The 15,437-nt window shown below is 59.7% G+C and overlaps 2 protein-coding genes across 3 annotated transcripts; one reads left to right on the top strand and one right to left on the bottom strand.

Annotated features, from left to right (window-relative positions):
• The first annotated feature begins 210 nt into the window (after positions 1–210).
• On the top strand, positions 211–12,354 carry ZNRF1 (zinc and ring finger 1). Its single transcript, XM_015873618.2, has 5 exons — positions 211–676; positions 10,296–10,391; positions 10,704–10,809; positions 10,890–10,980; positions 11,087–12,354. Exons 1-4 carry the CDS (start codon positions 259–261, stop codon positions 10,945–10,947), a joined length of 678 nt encoding a protein of 225 aa, XP_015729104.1. The 5' UTR covers positions 211–258; the 3' UTR covers positions 10,948–10,980; positions 11,087–12,354.
• LDHD (lactate dehydrogenase D) lies at positions 11,518–15,394 on the bottom strand. 2 transcript variants are annotated; one of them, XM_015873613.2, is made up of 11 exons: positions 15,285–15,394; positions 15,095–15,207; positions 14,880–15,021; positions 14,667–14,808; positions 13,892–14,051; positions 13,626–13,825; positions 13,364–13,495; positions 13,094–13,221; positions 12,920–13,010; positions 12,739–12,850; positions 11,518–12,658 (listed from the first exon to the last, which is right to left on the bottom strand). In XM_015873613.2, the coding sequence occupies exons 1-11, from the start codon at positions 15,345–15,347 to the stop codon at positions 12,493–12,495; spliced, it is 1,449 nt and encodes a 482-aa protein (XP_015729099.1). In that variant the 5' UTR covers positions 15,348–15,394; the 3' UTR covers positions 11,518–12,492. The 2 variants fall into 2 exon arrangements, with proteins under 2 accessions (XP_015729099.1, XP_015729101.1); XM_015873615.2 differs by having other exon boundaries at positions 13,364–13,492.
• Between the last annotated feature and the right edge of the window lie 43 nt (positions 15,395–15,437).

Below are 15,437 nucleotides of genomic sequence, written 5' to 3'. Positions count from 1 at the left end.
GGGGGGACGCGCGGGTGGGGGGTGGGGACGGTCCCGGTGTGAGCGACCCCGTGCCCACGCAGTCGGGTTGGGGGGGTGGGGGGGCACCGGGGTCCCTCGGGCGTTTCTCTTGGCCGCGGTTCGCAGCCCACGGCATTGAAGGGATTTCCTGCCGCGTGGGCGGCCGGGGACGCGCAGCCGGACGGAGCGCAGCTGGATGGGGGCGGGGGGGGGGGGGGGGGGCGCTGCGGCTCGGCTCCCTCCGGCCCCGCGCTGCCCATGGGGGGCAAGCAGAGCACGGCCGCCCGCTCGCGGGGCCCTTTCCCGGGGGTGTCGACGGATGACAGCGCCGTGCCGCCGCCGGGGGGGCCGCCCCCCTTCGGCCATTACCGGGCGGGCGGCGGCGGCGCCATGGGGCTGCGCAGCCGCTCCGTCAGCTCGGTGGCCGGCATGGGCATGGACCCCGCGGCCGCCGGAGCCGTCCCCTTCGGGCTGTACGGCCGAGCGGCGGGGGAGGCCGAGCGGGCCCCGGGCGGCGGAGGGCCGGGGACAGACTCCACGTACGCCCATGGCAACGGTTACCAGGAGACGGGAGGCGGTCACCATAGAGACGGGATGCTCTACCTGGGCGCCCGGGCCTCGCTGGCCGATGCGCTGCCCCTGCACATCGCGCCGCGCTGGTTCAGCTCGCACAGCGGTGAGTGCCGGAGCCGCGGCCCCTTCCCCCGCCAGCCCTCGATTCTTCCCGGCTCCCCCTTTCCCTCGTATCGCTCTGCCCCTTATGCAGGTTCCCACCTGCCCCGGATCCCCCCGGCTCTGTCTTGCCCCGTTTCCCATTAGCCCCAATTTTCCCGCAGCCCTCGTCTCCTCCTTTCCCCGGTTCCCTACAGCTCTGGCTTCCTCTTGTTCTCCACTTCCTCTCTCTCCCTCCAGCTGCTGCTTCCCTTTATCCCCAGCTTCCCCCATTTTCCCCTAGCCCTCTCCCCTGTCTTCTCCCTATTCCCTCCCAAACCTATTCTCCCCAGTTCCCCCCAGCCTTGGCGTCCCCCATTTCCTGCTAACCTCAGTTCCCTCCTTCCCTTGCTCCACCTAGCTCTGGTTTCCCCCATTTTTTCCTCACATCTTCCCCTGATGCCCCCAATTTTCTCAGTTTCTCCTTCTTCTTCTCCCCATCTTCTGGTTCCCCAAAGCCTCAGCTTTCTCCATTTCCTCTTGGCCCATTCCCCTGGCTCCCACCAGTCTCCCCTTCCCCCCATTTTCCCCTGTCCCCTTCCCCTCGTTCCCCCCAACCCCAGCCTTCTCCCACTTTCCCTTGGCCCCTTTTTCTCACTTCTCTTAGCTCCTGGTTGTCCCCAGCTTCCCCACTTGTGACCCAGCTGCCCAGTAAAGAATATGGGAAGGGGTGCTGCCCTGCTTTGCTCAACCCTAAATGATTCCCCCTCTGCTCCTGGGATTGGGGTTGGTACTGTGCAGTTGTGTCAAGGTCAAGGCAGGAATGAGTGGTGGGAGGAGGAGGTTTACTGCAGGGGAGATGTTCTGGCCCTAGGGATATGCCATCTGCCCAGGGCTTGAAGGGGTAAACAGCCTTGAGGTTGGTGTGAGGATGCTGGGGCTCGAGCCCTGGCTCTTGAAGACTGGCTGCAGCTCCTCATGCTGCTTTTGGAACTGTGTGTAGGGATGTCAGGGAGGGACAGCAGTTCTCGTGCCTCAGGTACTGGGACAAGGCACTCCAAAATAAGGTGTAGGAATGTTTGTCCTTTGTTTCACATGGTAAAGGGCCAGGGAGAGGCTGGAGCGGGTTTCCTTGTTCCAGCCAGTTGGCACTGTTGTGATACAGATGAGGAAGCAGAGGAGGAACAACCTGCCTCGTGGGGCTGGGGAGAAGCTGGGTGCTCCCACAGGAAACGTGTGGGGCTGAGGGAGGGCTGGGATTGCCCCCACTAACCCCCGGGGCTTGGACTGTGGTGCCTGGGAAGAGCTGTGTGTGAGCAGCAGGGCTGTGTCACTGACCCACTTCTGGCTGGGCACAGTGAGCAGGGTGGGAGGTCCTCCCCTCCCTCCTGGCTGGAGGGAAGTCATTTCAGGGATGTCTCCTCGCGTTTCCTGGAACAGTGTGGGATTTCTCTCCCTTTACTGCCTTTTCAAGTGTTCTCGACACATGACGTGGTCTGGGAATTTCATAATATGTCTTGGGACAGTGCCTCATTTTCAGGAAGGCCTGAAGCTGAACTGGTGAACGAGCCAAGTGCCAAGCAAGGATCGTGGGGCCTGTTTTCCTACGTCCATCTTGGGCTTTTTCCCCTTGCCCAGGCTCTGGGGGCTGCCTTTCTCAGAGCTGTGTGGAGCACGATGTCCCAGGCCCTGTTGATCCAGAGGAGCTGACAGCATGCAGCAGGGCCTGAGCGCTGAGCAGACTTCCCACTACTGTGACCTTGTGCTGCTGTGCAGCATCCTTTGGGTATTGTGAATGAGGAGAGGGGCTCTGTTCCCTCTAGCCAAGCTTTTGGTGAGCCTTGTGCTGCTATATGGAGGCTGCACTGCAGGAACGCCTCATAACAGAGCTGTGTGTAGAGGTGGTTGCTCACAGGCGATGACATTTCGGTGGTACTTCTCAAACTGCAATGCCAAGAGGCAAAAAGCTGATTGTGAGAATAAGCTGACTGCAAAATGGAGTGAGCTGTTTGCAGCCGCTGATGTGAATTGGTGCGATGCTGCTCAGTGGAGCCCACTGCCCTTGGAGAATCACAGTGCAGGCGGTAGGAGCTGCTGTGAGAGCCGTGGTGCCTCTTTTGGGGCCCTCTGAGAGTGTTTGAGCTGCACTGAAGCGTGCACAGGTGGCAGTGAGAGCAGTTTGGTCCGTGCCAAAGCCTCTCCTGGTGGTGTTTCTTCCCTTTTGCTAATTAATAGCAAAAGGATGCTAACAACTTCTTGTTGGAAAACTTGGGGTTTATGAAGCTTCTGTGCTCTTGTGCTTAGTGTAAGAGGTTAATGGATCATCTGGAGATGGTATGGAGAGGGGAAGGAGGCCAGCTTAGGATGGCAGGAATGTTAACAAACCTTCCATGCTTGCAGCAGGGCAGGCTGGCGGCATGCGCTCCTTTCTTCTTCCATCGACCTGCTCCATTCCATCAGCCCCAGAAAGTGCTTAAGCAGCAGCGTGCCGGTAAATGGAGAGGAGCTTTGATGTTGCTGCGCGTGACTCTCCCTGCTCAATCCAAAGGATGTCTTGAGGGCAGGGATGAAGAGCCCCATGGGTATGGCAAGCTGAAGCAGGAGGACATGTGCCTGGGGAGTGTCTGCACAGCCCATTCCATGGTACGGGTCTGGAGAGCAGCTCCTGGTCCTGCTGCCTTTTGCCTCTGCACAGGGAGGGGGTAACAGGGCTGCAGACCTGGGTGCTGCCTGTGTCAGCACATGGGGAAGGCTCCCTCTTGGGCTTGTTCTTCCAGCGCTTTGGGGGAAGTGCATCCTTTGTATCTCAGCAGAACAACAAGAAGCTACTGGGGGTAAGGCGCTGTTGCTGCAGCACAGTGCTTGCAATAGTGGATGAATGGGTGGACTTGGCACCTCCTTGCTCTCCTTAGCTGTGCTGCTGGGTCTGTGTCCCTCTGTCCCCCTCTCTGTAGTGACTGCACCTCCCTGGGTGAGCGGATCCCATTTCCTGATGAGGATTTCCCTAGGTGTGTCTACCATTCAAGTGAGCTGCTCCATTTCCACCTGAAACTGCTCTGGGCTTTCTGTGTCTGTGTGGGCTTTTGTACCTTACGCTGTTGGGAGATGGCAAAGCAGCTTGTGCAGCTTTGGAGCTCTCTCTTGGTTCCTGACCACCCTGCCCCTGCAGCTTTGTGATGGGGAGACCTTGGCAGAGCCCACACTGGGAGGAAGAATGCAGAAAAAAGAGACATGCGGCTCAACACTACGTGTCTCCTGGGTTATGTCGTTCTCTTAGTACTGCTCTTGTTACTCAGCTTCATCAGAGGATCTCAGGGAGTTTGCAAAGGCTGTAAGTAGCTTAAAGTTTGTATGGAAGTCCTTCTCATTGCCCAAAGTTCTTGAGTGTTTGAAGCTCCAGCAAATCCATATCTCACTGTCAGCCAGTGAACCCTAAGAAGGGCCTGGCTCACGTTTCTGTGCAGTGCCATCAGGGGTGGCACACCAACAAACTATGTCCTGGATGTTGGGAGCAGCAAGGAGGTGAGGTCTCCTCTGCTCGGTGGGATGTTGCCTTCCAGCTGCTTTGCATCCTTTGCTGGGCAGGCCTGCAGCTATGAAAAGAAGTGTTAAGCAGTGCTGGATTCAGCCCTGGGGAAAGGACTCCCCTGCTGGAGGAAGAGCTGAAGGTGGATGGATGGATGTCCTGGCATGGGGCACACCTGTGGTTGTCTCACCAGTGCTCAGTGACCCTAGCTCAGGGGCTTTCTACATCAACAAAGGAAAGCTTTGTTGTAGCTCGCTCATCAGTGAGCTGCTGGAGGGAGGCTGTGCTCAGCTATGGCTTTCCTGCCACCATCTCCTCAAGAAGTGAGCATCATGTGTGCTGCCCCTCACATCTGCAGAAACCTGCTGTGGCAAACATGGTTTTGCCAGTGGAAATTTCCAGAGGAGGTGCTCCTCAGACTGTCTGCCTGTTGGTGCTGGTGTCTGTGGGAGAAGCAGTACAGGAGCAGTCCTGACAGCCCCCCAGGCCAGCAGTATTCAGCAGAGGAGCACTGGGGATGGGACAGCTCTGCTGGAAGAAAGAAGCCCGGAAAGCAGAAGGCAGGAAATTCAGGCATGTCTTTAATGCACACTAGCAGCCTGGAGATGAAGATAAGTGTGTCACTGTTGGCATGGTGCGTGAGCAGCCGGCAGTGGTTGTTATCCCCCAGCTCCACAATGAGCGCCCTGTGGAGTCCCTTGGCTGCTGTGCCCAGGCGCTGCTTACCATACTGCTAGCAGGCTTGGCTGGGTTCGTTCCCCTCTAACCCTGCATGTAAACCAGAGCAGGAGAGCTGCATGCCCTCCCTGCTCTGTGTATGTGCTCCAGAGTGATGCTCTCGTGCTCCTGGGTTGACCCACTTCCAGCCAGGATCGTCTTCCTGGCCTGTGGCATAACTTTGTTCCGTGCTGGTTGTTTTGCTGGTATGTTTGTTCCAGCAAACAACCGTACAGGCTTCTTAGTCATTAATACACTATTAGGGTGCCGATAAATTAACGTAGACATCTCTAGGAGAGGAGTGGGCCTGGGGTTGGCCAGCAGAGCTCTGAGAATCACAGGAGGGTGCTGTTAAATGTTGGAGAAAAACCATTTGGGGAGGAGCAAAAAACAAGTATTCTCCTTTCTGATATGATCTGCTGGACGCCAAATCAGACAGCACAACTCATCATCTGAATGAGCTCCCTGCGCCGAGGCACCCAGTGCTGCTGTGTGTCTGCAGAGTGCACCTCGCCCTGCTGCTGTGCTGGAAGGATCGTGCCTGCTGCAGGCAGCACCCGAGGAGGCCCTGTGCGCTGCGGAAGCCCCGTGGAGCTGCATCTGCAGGAAGCTGTGTGCATGGGGCCTCTCCACGTGCTGCTGCGCGGCGTTTCCGTGGGCAGAGACCGGCCACCCGCGTTTCCTGCCTGCGGGGAGGGGAGCGTTTCTCTCGCTGCATTTCAGCCCTGGGCTGGGAGAAAATCTGAGAGGTGGTGTCGCCTGCTGAGGCTTCTACAGGGGCTGGTGCTCGGGGCTGGATCGCTGCCCCTTCCCTTCCTGCCCCTGGTGCTGTTGGGGTGGCTGTGGGGCAGGAGCAGAGGGGGAGTTCCAGCCTGCGCATGCCGCTGTGGGCCTCTTGCTCACAGCAGAGGAGTGAGACCACGTGCTCTGAGCCGCAGCCTTGCAGGGGAGCAGTGGAAAGATTGACCCTTCTGCCGATTTTAGCAGGAATTTCCAAGGGCTGAGCTTCCCGTCCAGCCTGCTGACGCCGTGCTGGTAACAGAGGGACTATCCCCCTACCAGGCAGAGCAGTAGAACTGGGCTGGGCCCTGCCAAGGCTCCGCAGCACAAGGAATTGAACCGAAGCGGCTCAGCACCATTTCTATCCCTGGCAGGAAGGCCGACTTGACAACAGTGGTATTTTTAGAGTCCCAGCTGCCTGCAAGGCACGAGGAGGAACGCGGCAGCAGGGGATTTGTAAGGGCTTCTGCCTGTGCCTCCAGCCTGCCCCTCTCCCTGGGGTCTGGTACCTCCCCCCATGCAACCCCGAGCACTCAGCTGGTAGCAGCCATTTGCCCGGGGTTGGTTTGGATGAGTTTTGGTCCCCACAGGTTGGTGGGGAGCAGGGAGCAGCTCTCTGGGGGCTCAGGTTTGATGCGTGGGGGCTGGGAGGCAGTGAGGAAGTCCCACGGCTGTGTGTTTCTGGCAGTTCTGTGGGCTTAAAGCCTAGAGAATTACATTAGAGCCTGGTATGGGAGGGCTTTGGGGGTGGGTTTTTGGGGAAGGCTATTGAGGGAAAGCCTGTGTTTCTTGTGATGGAGCAGTTCATTTGGGAGCCTGGCTCTGCTGGTGATGGAGTTGCTTTTTATCCGAAGTGCTGCAGAGGAATGAGATCCACCATTCAGACCATCCATCGCAGGCCTCTGTACAGCTGTAACTGGGAGGATGAGGGAAGGCTGTCCCTATCCATGTGGCTTAAATTCGCATCTGGGGGGAGGTGGAGCTGCTCTTGTGCCTCAGGTGCTGTGGGGGAGCGTTCCATGGGACACAGAAGTGGTGTCCTGGGTGCTGCATGGCAGCTTGAGCCCATGGCTGCCTCCCAAGGTGGTGCCTTGCTGGTGGTGCTCACAGGCAGCCCATCTCCTTCGCGTGTGAAATATTCTGGAGGCAAAAGGCAGTCTCACGAACTGGCCCTTTGGATGCAGGACTCCTCTGCTTCGCGTTGCCATTCTGGGGAATGCTAAAATTAGCTGTGTGCTATTCCTTAGGCAGCCCATTCCCTGCACTGGGGGTGTTCCTGTGCTAGCACAGGGCTGCCAGGGGGACCTGCGGGCTGCAGTTCCCAGCACATGCTGGAGGGAGCAGGAGGGAGATACCACCTGTGACATCAGGACCTGTGTTTGGCAAGTGTGATTGCGGCCACAGAAGGGCTTCTGTGTGCGCTGCCTCCGCCCCCCAGGAAGGTGGGATGCTTCCTTCCCACCCTGGCCCTGCCCTTGTGGCTTTCTGCACCTCCCTGCAGCTATGAATCAGGAGGAAGGATGCCTATGTGGCCTTAGGAACAAGGCCGGAGTGCTTGGCTCCTTCCTGCCTACGTGTCTCTCCTTGCGTGCACCCCGTGCTGCCATCCACACCTCCATGGCAGTGTGGGCACATGGCACCCCGTGTCCTGCAGGGCTGTGCTGGGTGCACACTGAATCAGGAGCTTCTTTGGCCTCCTATCAAAGTGGTTTTGTCATTCACTTGTTAGGCAGGAGCTGAACCAAGGGTGCTTTTCAGCTCTTTGGCTGTTCCCATGTCACTTGGGAAGCTGTGGCCACCGGGTGTTACACACCAGCCTGAAGGCCAGAGGCTGGGAGGTGTCACATCTCCAGTGGGATCCAATAGTTCCAATAGTTCTCTCATTTCTCCTACCTGGCCACATCCTCACCTGGTGCGGGGCAGCTCACTTTGATGTAGTGGTGCTTTTGACCCCATCAGTGTTAACCATGGGGCTTTTTCAGTGCTTTTAGGACCTGCTGGAGGCTTCAGAGGTTCCCAGCTCTGCTCTGCTTGGGTCTCTAAAATTAACCATGTAACCTTCCTAAAAATACTCTGAGGGCAGCAGCCCCTGGAGGGCCACGAGTGCTGCTTGCTCATGGTTTCTAGAGCGAGCCATCAGAGAGATGAGGTCACCCAGCAACGCATGCTTCACAGCCCTGGAAAGCCCTTGTCTTCCTCAATGCCTCCTGCCAGGATGCCTTGTCCTCAGAGCCCGTGCTGATGGGGTGCATGGGGTCCCGTGCCGTCCAGGCCAGGGTTGTCACTGAGAGCCCATCCTGCATCACAGGGGCCTTCCCTGAGCATCATGGTGGGAGGAATAGCTGAGCCCTTCCCCTCCTTCTCTTTTTTGAGGTGTGTGGGAGGAGGACGGGAAGGGCTATAGGAGGAGGGAGGGAAGGAGCTGAATTTTCCATGAGCAGCTGTCTGAACATTATCTCCTGTGTTGCTTGGGCTGGCGGCTTCAGCAGGATTAATTAAGGGAGGTTTTGGGGAAGGCAGTAAAAAGCAGGGCCCTGCACGGGGGCCAGCTCCGAGCCCCAGCATCCATCTCAGTGCCTGGAATGCAGGTGGATGCTGCAGCGCAGTGACCCACACAGAAATGGCTGCATCCACCTGCTCCCCAAAATCTCACCTAGCAGTGGGGTGAAGCCCTTCCCCTATGGGTCGCTGTGTCTGCAGCCCAGCCCCTCGCGGTGCCCCTCACCCACGTTTGGGGCCAGCTGTCCACCTCAGGGACCCCCAGCAGCATCGCCTCTGCCAGCTGCTCTCACCATGCCAAGCATTTGTGCAGACAGCTGGGGTGCAGCGCAGCCCCCACCCTGCAGCCTAATTGTGCTCCTTGCTCTGCTCCAGACGGGGGGGATTCATGCCTTTTCATGATGCTTTTTATGTTGTTTTCCCCCCCATCTCATAAAATGTAGAGCTAGGAAAGTCCTTGGCCCAGCTCTGCACCACTCGGGGGCCTCTCCCTAGGGTGATGCCCTACATTTGTGCGGCACCCCGTGTCCTTGCAGTGGGGTCACAGTGGGAGGGCTGTGTGCCTCTCTTTGCCCTCCTCGCGTGTCTCAGAGGGTGCTGCTGGATCTGGAGCAGCCGTTGAAAATAGCACATCAGCATGGAACAAAAGGGGGGACCGCAGTTTTACCAGCACTAGTGCTGGAGGAAACGAGGTCTGATGGAGACGTGGCCCTTCCTGGCAGCTCACTCCAGTTCAGGAGCTGCTGAGCGGAGCTGCCCAGAACATGGGACGTCACGGCTGACGATGGGGCTGGTGCAGGAGGGACGGGGCTGGCAGTGCCCAGTTCAGCCAGGGACAGGAGTGCGTCCCACACAGGGAGCAGGCTGGGAGGCTATCTGAGCCCTTGCTATAAATATACCAGCAGGGTAAACACTCAGGAGAGGAAAAAATGCTATTTAAGCCAACGGGTGCTGCTGCCACGAGATTTGAATTGGTCAGGGGTAAATTTAGGCTGGTGATGAGACGGCAGATTGTGATGGGCCCATCCAGCTCCAGCCTGGGATCCTTTGGGGAGTGGGGTGCAGCCCTGGTTACCACTAGTGAGTGCTCAAATGCGGGGCAGTTCTCTGCCCTTCTCAGCTCCCTCCATTCCAAGGACCCCAAAACCCCCCAGCCCCATCTGCTCGGTGGCAAACAAGAACTCAATTCATCCTCATTTGTGTACATTCTCTTTCTTTCCCGAACAGGCTTTGCATATATATGAAAAAAGCTCTTAAGCGGCACTGCAGTCAAACCTGATCTGCTTTTAGAAGCTGGGTCCTTATGTTACCCTCTCCATCTCTGCAGGCAGGGATTGCTCGGCATTCTGGTGAAAACCCACGGCAACGGCTGCATGCCCTGGGCTACATCTGCTCAAGCTCAGGGCTGAGCATGGAGTGCAGGAGCCCTGGGAACCTGCGGCTATGTTGGGGTTCTGCTCCCGGTCATGCCCATGTTGCTCACAGCAGCATGTGTGTGCTGCAAGGCAGAGTGCCCACAGGGTGCTGAGCTGGAGCCCCGTGTTAGGAAGTGACTCTGAGGAGCTGGAAGGGTGCAAAACCATCAGGTTAATGTGCTTCACAAATGGCTTGTAGCTGCTTTTAGTGAGCAGAGAAAGGGGACAGGGCTGGAGTGGGCTTAGAGAGTGATGGGGGAGAGGGGTGAGCCACACTGGTTGAAACTAGAGCCCAGAGGACCTGGTAGAGCTCGGGGTGGTGCTGGGGGCCTTTGGGATGTGGAACGGCTTCAGGCACCTCCTGGGTGGACAGAGCTGGCTGTCATGGTGGGGGGGGACACATCCCTGGGTGCTGTGTGCTCCTCGCCCTTTAACGCCTGGGAGCAGCTGGGGCCACGTGTGCTGCACCCTGGCTGGCTCCCCTGCCCTCTGCACAGGGCTGGGGGACGAGTGTCACGCCGGCTGGGTGGCTGTCCCTGTGCCTGCTCTGCGGAGCACCCGGCGCAGGATGAGCGTGCAGCCGGCAGGTGCAGCGTGGGGGCAGTGGCACCATGCAGGTGGGGGACCCTCTGTGCTCCCTGCGACATGGTTGGGCTCTCCTTCCTCCCCCCCCGGCTCAGGAGCTCTTCTCTCCGCTCTCCTTCCAGGTTTCAAGTGCCCCATTTGCTCCAAATCCGTGGCTTCTGATGAGATGGAAATGCACTTTATCATGTGTCTGAGCAAACCTCGCCTCTCCTATAACGGTAAGGGCTGGGGGGGGGCACGGCGTCCTGCCGGCACCGGGACACTGTGAGCAGGCAGGAGGTGCAGGTTGCAGTGTGCCAAGAGGGCTGCGCTCCAGCTGCTCGCTGTCCCGCTTGCTTTTCCTTGGGACCCTTCGTAGCACAGACCTACATTGCTCACCAAGGTGTGCTGTGCCCAGCAGGGCCGTATCCTGCCCTGCAGGGGTGAGGGCAGGTGGAGCAAAGCCCAGCTCAGTGGGGAACATGGGGATGAGCCTCTCCCTGGGCAAGGACACAACGCCCATGTCTCACCGGTGCCCTCCTCCCCTCTAGATGACGTGCTGACCAAGGACGCTGGCGAGTGCGTGATCTGCCTGGAGGAGCTGCTGCAGGGGGACACGATAGCCAGGCTGCCCTGCCTCTGCATCTATCACAAGAGGTAGGCAGGCACAGGAAGCTGTGGTGGCTGGGTGGCAGGGCTTGGCATGGCGTGGCGCTGACCCACTGTCCTCCCTGCAGCTGTATAGATTCCTGGTTTGAAGTGAACAGATCTTGCCCAGAGCATCCTTCTGACTGACCTGTTGGGCGTGCTTGCTGACTTCTCTCTAAGGTGAGTCCATGGCGGGGTGGGGAGTGGGAGGCGAGGAGGACTCCAGGTGTGTGAGCCGGACACGCTGCTGTGCACGCAGTGCTGATGTGGCCTCGTCTCTCGGCAGGGCACCTTGCTACCTGCTGTACCTCCTCTCCCCGTCCCTCCCACCCGCCTGGACTTTTGGGCTGATGTTCAATTCCTCACAGACAGCGAAAACTCAAGAAAAGATCCAACCAACCAGAAACTTGAACCCACTTGGGACAAGGGCGAATCTTGTATTTTATTTCAGTATTTTTATTTTCCGTCTGGTTTTTGGGGGGTGTTTTTTTTTGTTGTTGTTGTTTTTTGGGTGTTTTTTTTTTAATTCAAAGATTAGGAAAAACAAAACAAAACCCCACAAAACAACCGACCGACCACAACACCAAACTGTGGGACAGCCAGGAGAGACGGAGTGAGAAGAGCAGAGCCACCAGCTCTCCCTGCAGCCACAAGGAGGGATCCAGTGCCGAGGGATCCGCCGTCCTCGGCCCAACGCTGCCATGATGTTTGGCTTTTCTCGGCCCAACGCTGCCATGATGTTTGGCTTTTCTCCCCGCGTGGAGCGGCGCTGTTGGGGACAGCGGCCAAACGGAGCACGCGGCAACTTGTCACCGGGCTTGCCTGGCGCCCGCAGGCTGCGCTCGGTTTTTGCACTGACTACACAGGAATTTCCTCCTCTCTCCCATCTCCCTTTTGGAGATCTCCAGCCCGGCCCCAGCAGCGCGTGATGGGGACTCTGCCCCACGCCGGGAGCGGGGCCGCTGCTCTGCCCCTTAGCGGGGTTTGTCTTTCAAGTGTTTACAATGAGAAAAAAAAAGGAAAAAAAGAAAAAAAAAGAAACAAAAAGAAAAAATAACCAAGGAAAAAAAAAAACAAAACAACCGAGATATTAAATGAAGCTTCGTGTTGACTGGCGTGTATTTCAATTTGAGCTTCCCTGCCCCGGTGATGTTTACAGACTGGTCACTCTTTAACTCAGCTATAACCACTCAGAGACTGGACAGCCGCAGCATCCCTCCTCCTCCCCCCGCCGTTGCCAAAACCTCCCCTTGTTCCCATCAAACCTTTTGGGGAGGGGACCTGCGGGTCCTCCTTGGGCCTCGCCAGCGGCCGGCAGGTGAGGGCTCCCTGTTTTATGGCCGCACCCCCGTTCCAGTCCCCTCGTGGCGCAGCGGGCACGTTGTCGTTGGTGAGACCTCCCCTGGCGGTGGCCGTGCCCCCGCACGAAACGTTTCTGTATTTATATATATAAAAAAAGGGGGGGATTGGGGGGGAAACGAGTTCAGAGCTTGGGGGAGCTTCCTTCATTAGTCAAGGTGTTTTGATATGGTATTAAAACAATGTTCAATAAAATATTCACTGTTATTTTATTTCACTGGCGTTCTTGGTGAAGCGGGGGGCCGCTGAGGGGGTACCAGAGCCCCCCCCAGGTCTCCAAAAAGAAGTGGGAGGGTGGGTGGGTGCTCCATGCCTTGCTGTAGGTCGGGGTGCTCACAGCACCTTGCCGGGGTTCATCAGATGGAGGGGGTCCAGCGCATCCTTGATGCGGCGCATGGCCGCCAGCCCCGCAGCACCCCGCTCCTCGCGCAGCAGCGCCCGCTTGCCCAGCCCCACACCGTGCTCCCCGGTGCAGGTGCCACCTGCAGCCAGCGCCCGCCTGAGGACAGGGACAATTTAAGGCTGTCATTGTTGGGGCCATCCCGGGAGCCCCGCGCCCACCCAGCACTGCAGCCCCACCTCCCCAGGCGCTCAGTGAAGTCGTGCACGCGCTGCGCTTCATCCGGGTCGTCGGCGTGGAAGACGAGGATGCAGTGGAAGTTACCATCGCCCACGTGTCCCACCATGGGGCCTGCGGGGATGGGGGTGAGCGGGGCTGAGGGCACAGTGCCCAGCACAGGGTGGTGGTGGTGTCGCTCACCGGTGAGGCCGGAGTCCCGCAGGTCCCGCTGGGTGTCCAGCACAACATCGGGCAGGCGGGAGATGGGCACGCAGACGTCAGTGGAGTAGCCCTGGGTGGGCAGAGCAGGGCATGGTGCTGGGAACGGGCACAGGGATGGGGACAAGGAGGGGATGCAGTGCTGCCAGACCTCACCTGGCAGCCAGGCCGCAGGGCCAGGGCAGCAAACCAGGCACTGTGCCGTGCAGCCCAGAGCTGCTCACGTTCCTCCGGTGCCTGCGCCCAGGACAGGACAGAGCCACCGTGCAGCTGCACCAGCTCCTCTGTGATGGTGGGAGATGGTGCCAGAGTGGCAGGGACCACGGCAGCTGCCAGCCACCATCCTGCACCAGGACCCCATTGTGCCCCCACCACGGGCAGTCCTCCCCAGCCCGGATCCCCCCCGTTCCCCCTCCCTGTCCCTACCTGCCTGCTGCTGCTGCTCTGCCAGGCTGCGCTGGGAGCCGTGCAGCTCCAGGAACAGCATGGCCACCTCCGGCAGCTCCAGCTGGCTGTAGCGGCTGCAGGCGCCTGCCATCACCTCATCCAGGAGCTCTGCTGGGACGAGACAGCTGGGAACACTGCTGAGGTGTTCCTCAATCCCTGTCTTCATCCCCATCCCTTCTCCACACTCCTTCCCATCCATTTACCATCCCCATCCTACCCCCCCCTTCCCAGCAGCACCCACCAATGCGTGCCACAGGTACGGCCGCCTGCAGCACCTGCACGGTGCAGCCCACAGCATCCCGCACGCTGGGGAAGGTGCAGGCAGCACAGACCACAGCCTCAGGCAGGGGGTGCAGGCGCAGCGTCGCCTGCGTCAGGAAGCCCAGGGTGCCCTCAGATCCCACGAACAGGGAGGTCAGGTCGTAGCCAGCCGCGCTCTTCCTGTGCAGAGAGAGCTGAGCGGGTGCCGTGCAGCTCGGCCCATGGCCCCATTCCATCACCCCATACCTGGCGCTGCGGCCGGGCCCGGCGGTGTGCAGCAGGCTGCCGTCCGGCAGCACCACACGCAGGTTGAGCACATTGGGCCGCATGGTTCCATAGCGCACAGCGTTGGTGCCTGATGCACCCGTGGCCGCCATGCCACACAGCGACGCGTCCGCCCCAGGGTCTGCAGTGGGGACCCGGTGTGCCCAGGGGTCAGCAGCACCACCAGCACGTGGCACCCCTGGGACCCCACCACCCCCAGCCCTTGGGAACCCCACCCCACGCCTGTCTATACTGCACCAAGCATTCCCCACATCACCCAGCTCTGGGAGCACCCCTACCCAGCCCAGAACTGCCCAGCCCTGCCAGAACGCCTTGTCTCCTGGTACCCGCGGCCCCATGGAACCTCCATCCACCCCAGTGCTCCCAGCATCCCTGGCCCTATGGAATATCCCAATGCTCCCAGTATTCCAAGTTCTCCCTGGACACCCCAGTGCCCCCAGCACCCTCGGCCACAGAGGCAGCCCCGGTGCTCCCAGTACTCCAAGTTCTCTGCAGCCATCCCCAGCCCTCCCAGTGCTCCCAGTACCACAGTCCCCATGGCATCCCAGTACACCCAGTGCTCCCCACACCCTTGGCCACATGGACAACTGCAGCACTCCCAGTTCTCCCCACCATCCCATTGCACCCAGCATTCCCAGTGCTCCCAGTGCCCCAAATCCCTCAGCCTGGCCCTGAGTATCACCCCACCAGTGTCACCCCATGAGTGTCACCCCACGCTGCCCAGCACCCCCAGTACCGACGGGGAACCAGAGCCCACTGCCACGAAGATGTGCATTGAGGGCCTTGCGGGTGACGCCAGGCTCCACCGCCACCGAGAAGTCCTCAACGCTCAGCTCCGAGATGGCAGCCATGTGGCTCAGGTTGAAGCAGACGCCGCCCTGGCACAGCACAGCATGTTACGGGCAGCAGCGGGTGGTGGGGGATGTTATGGGGGCTGGGGGCCGCATACCTGCACGGCGTTGACGCCGCCCTCCAGGCCGGTGCCGGTGCCAAAGGGCACCATGGGCACGCGGTGCTGGTGGCACAGGGCCACCATCTCCTGCAGCTGCTCCACGTTTTGGGGCCACACCACGGCGTCGGGCGGCGCACACCTGGTGCAGAGCACAGCGCTCATCGCAGGCCCCATGGCACAGCGCAGCCCCACGGAGCAGCCCCCAGCCCCACCTGTGCATGGACTCATCGTGCCCGTGCTGCTGCCGCACCGCCTCCACCACCGAAACGTTGGGCTCCCCCGCCACAGAGCGCAGGGCCTGCAGCAGGACGGGGGGCAGCGGGGGCTGCGGGAGGGGGGCTGGTCAGAGCATGGTCGGGTCAGCATGTGAGGAGACCCCTCACAGCCCCCGTCCCAACGCACCTGGCTGCAGCACCCGCGCCGCCCCACGGCTCCCACCAGCTGCAGCGCGTGCCGCAGGGCCATGTTGGGCTGGAGCTGTGCCTGGGGCTGCACGTGGTCCCGTGCTCCCAGTTCCCTCCCGCCCGCTGTTAAGGTGGCTCCAGGCACAGCACA

The sequence above is a fragment of the Coturnix japonica genome, chromosome 11 (genome assembly GCF_001577835.2).
Source record: "Coturnix japonica isolate 7356 chromosome 11, Coturnix japonica 2.1, whole genome shotgun sequence".
NCBI lineage: Eukaryota > Metazoa > Chordata > Aves > Galliformes > Phasianidae > Coturnix > Coturnix japonica.
This window is presented reverse-complemented; position numbering and strand designations above follow the sequence as displayed.

Excerpts from the sequence above, each read along its gene's own strand:
- LDHD (XM_015873613.2), bottom strand. The coding sequence starts at position 15,347 with ATGGCCCTGCGGCACGCGCTGCAGCTGGTGGGAGCCGTGGGGCGGCGC. Across the intron at positions 13,496-13,625 it reads CGTACCTGTGGCACGCATTG|CAGAGCTCCTGGATGAGGTG; the intron begins GTGGGTGCTGCT and ends GTCTCGTCCCAG. Across the intron at positions 13,011-13,093 it reads CCCTGCGGCCTGGCTGCCAG|GGCTACTCCACTGACGTCTG; the intron begins GTGAGGTCTGGC and ends CTGCCCACCCAG.
- ZNRF1 (XM_015873618.2), top strand. The coding sequence starts at position 259 with ATGGGGGGCAAGCAGAGCACGGCCGCCCGCTCGCGGGGCCCTTTCCCG. Across the intron at positions 677-10,295 it reads CTGGTTCAGCTCGCACAGCG|GTTTCAAGTGCCCCATTTGC; the intron begins GTGAGTGCCGGA and ends CTCTCCTTCCAG. Across the intron at positions 10,810-10,889 it reads CTCTGCATCTATCACAAGAG|CTGTATAGATTCCTGGTTTG; the intron begins GTAGGCAGGCAC and ends TCCTCCCTGCAG.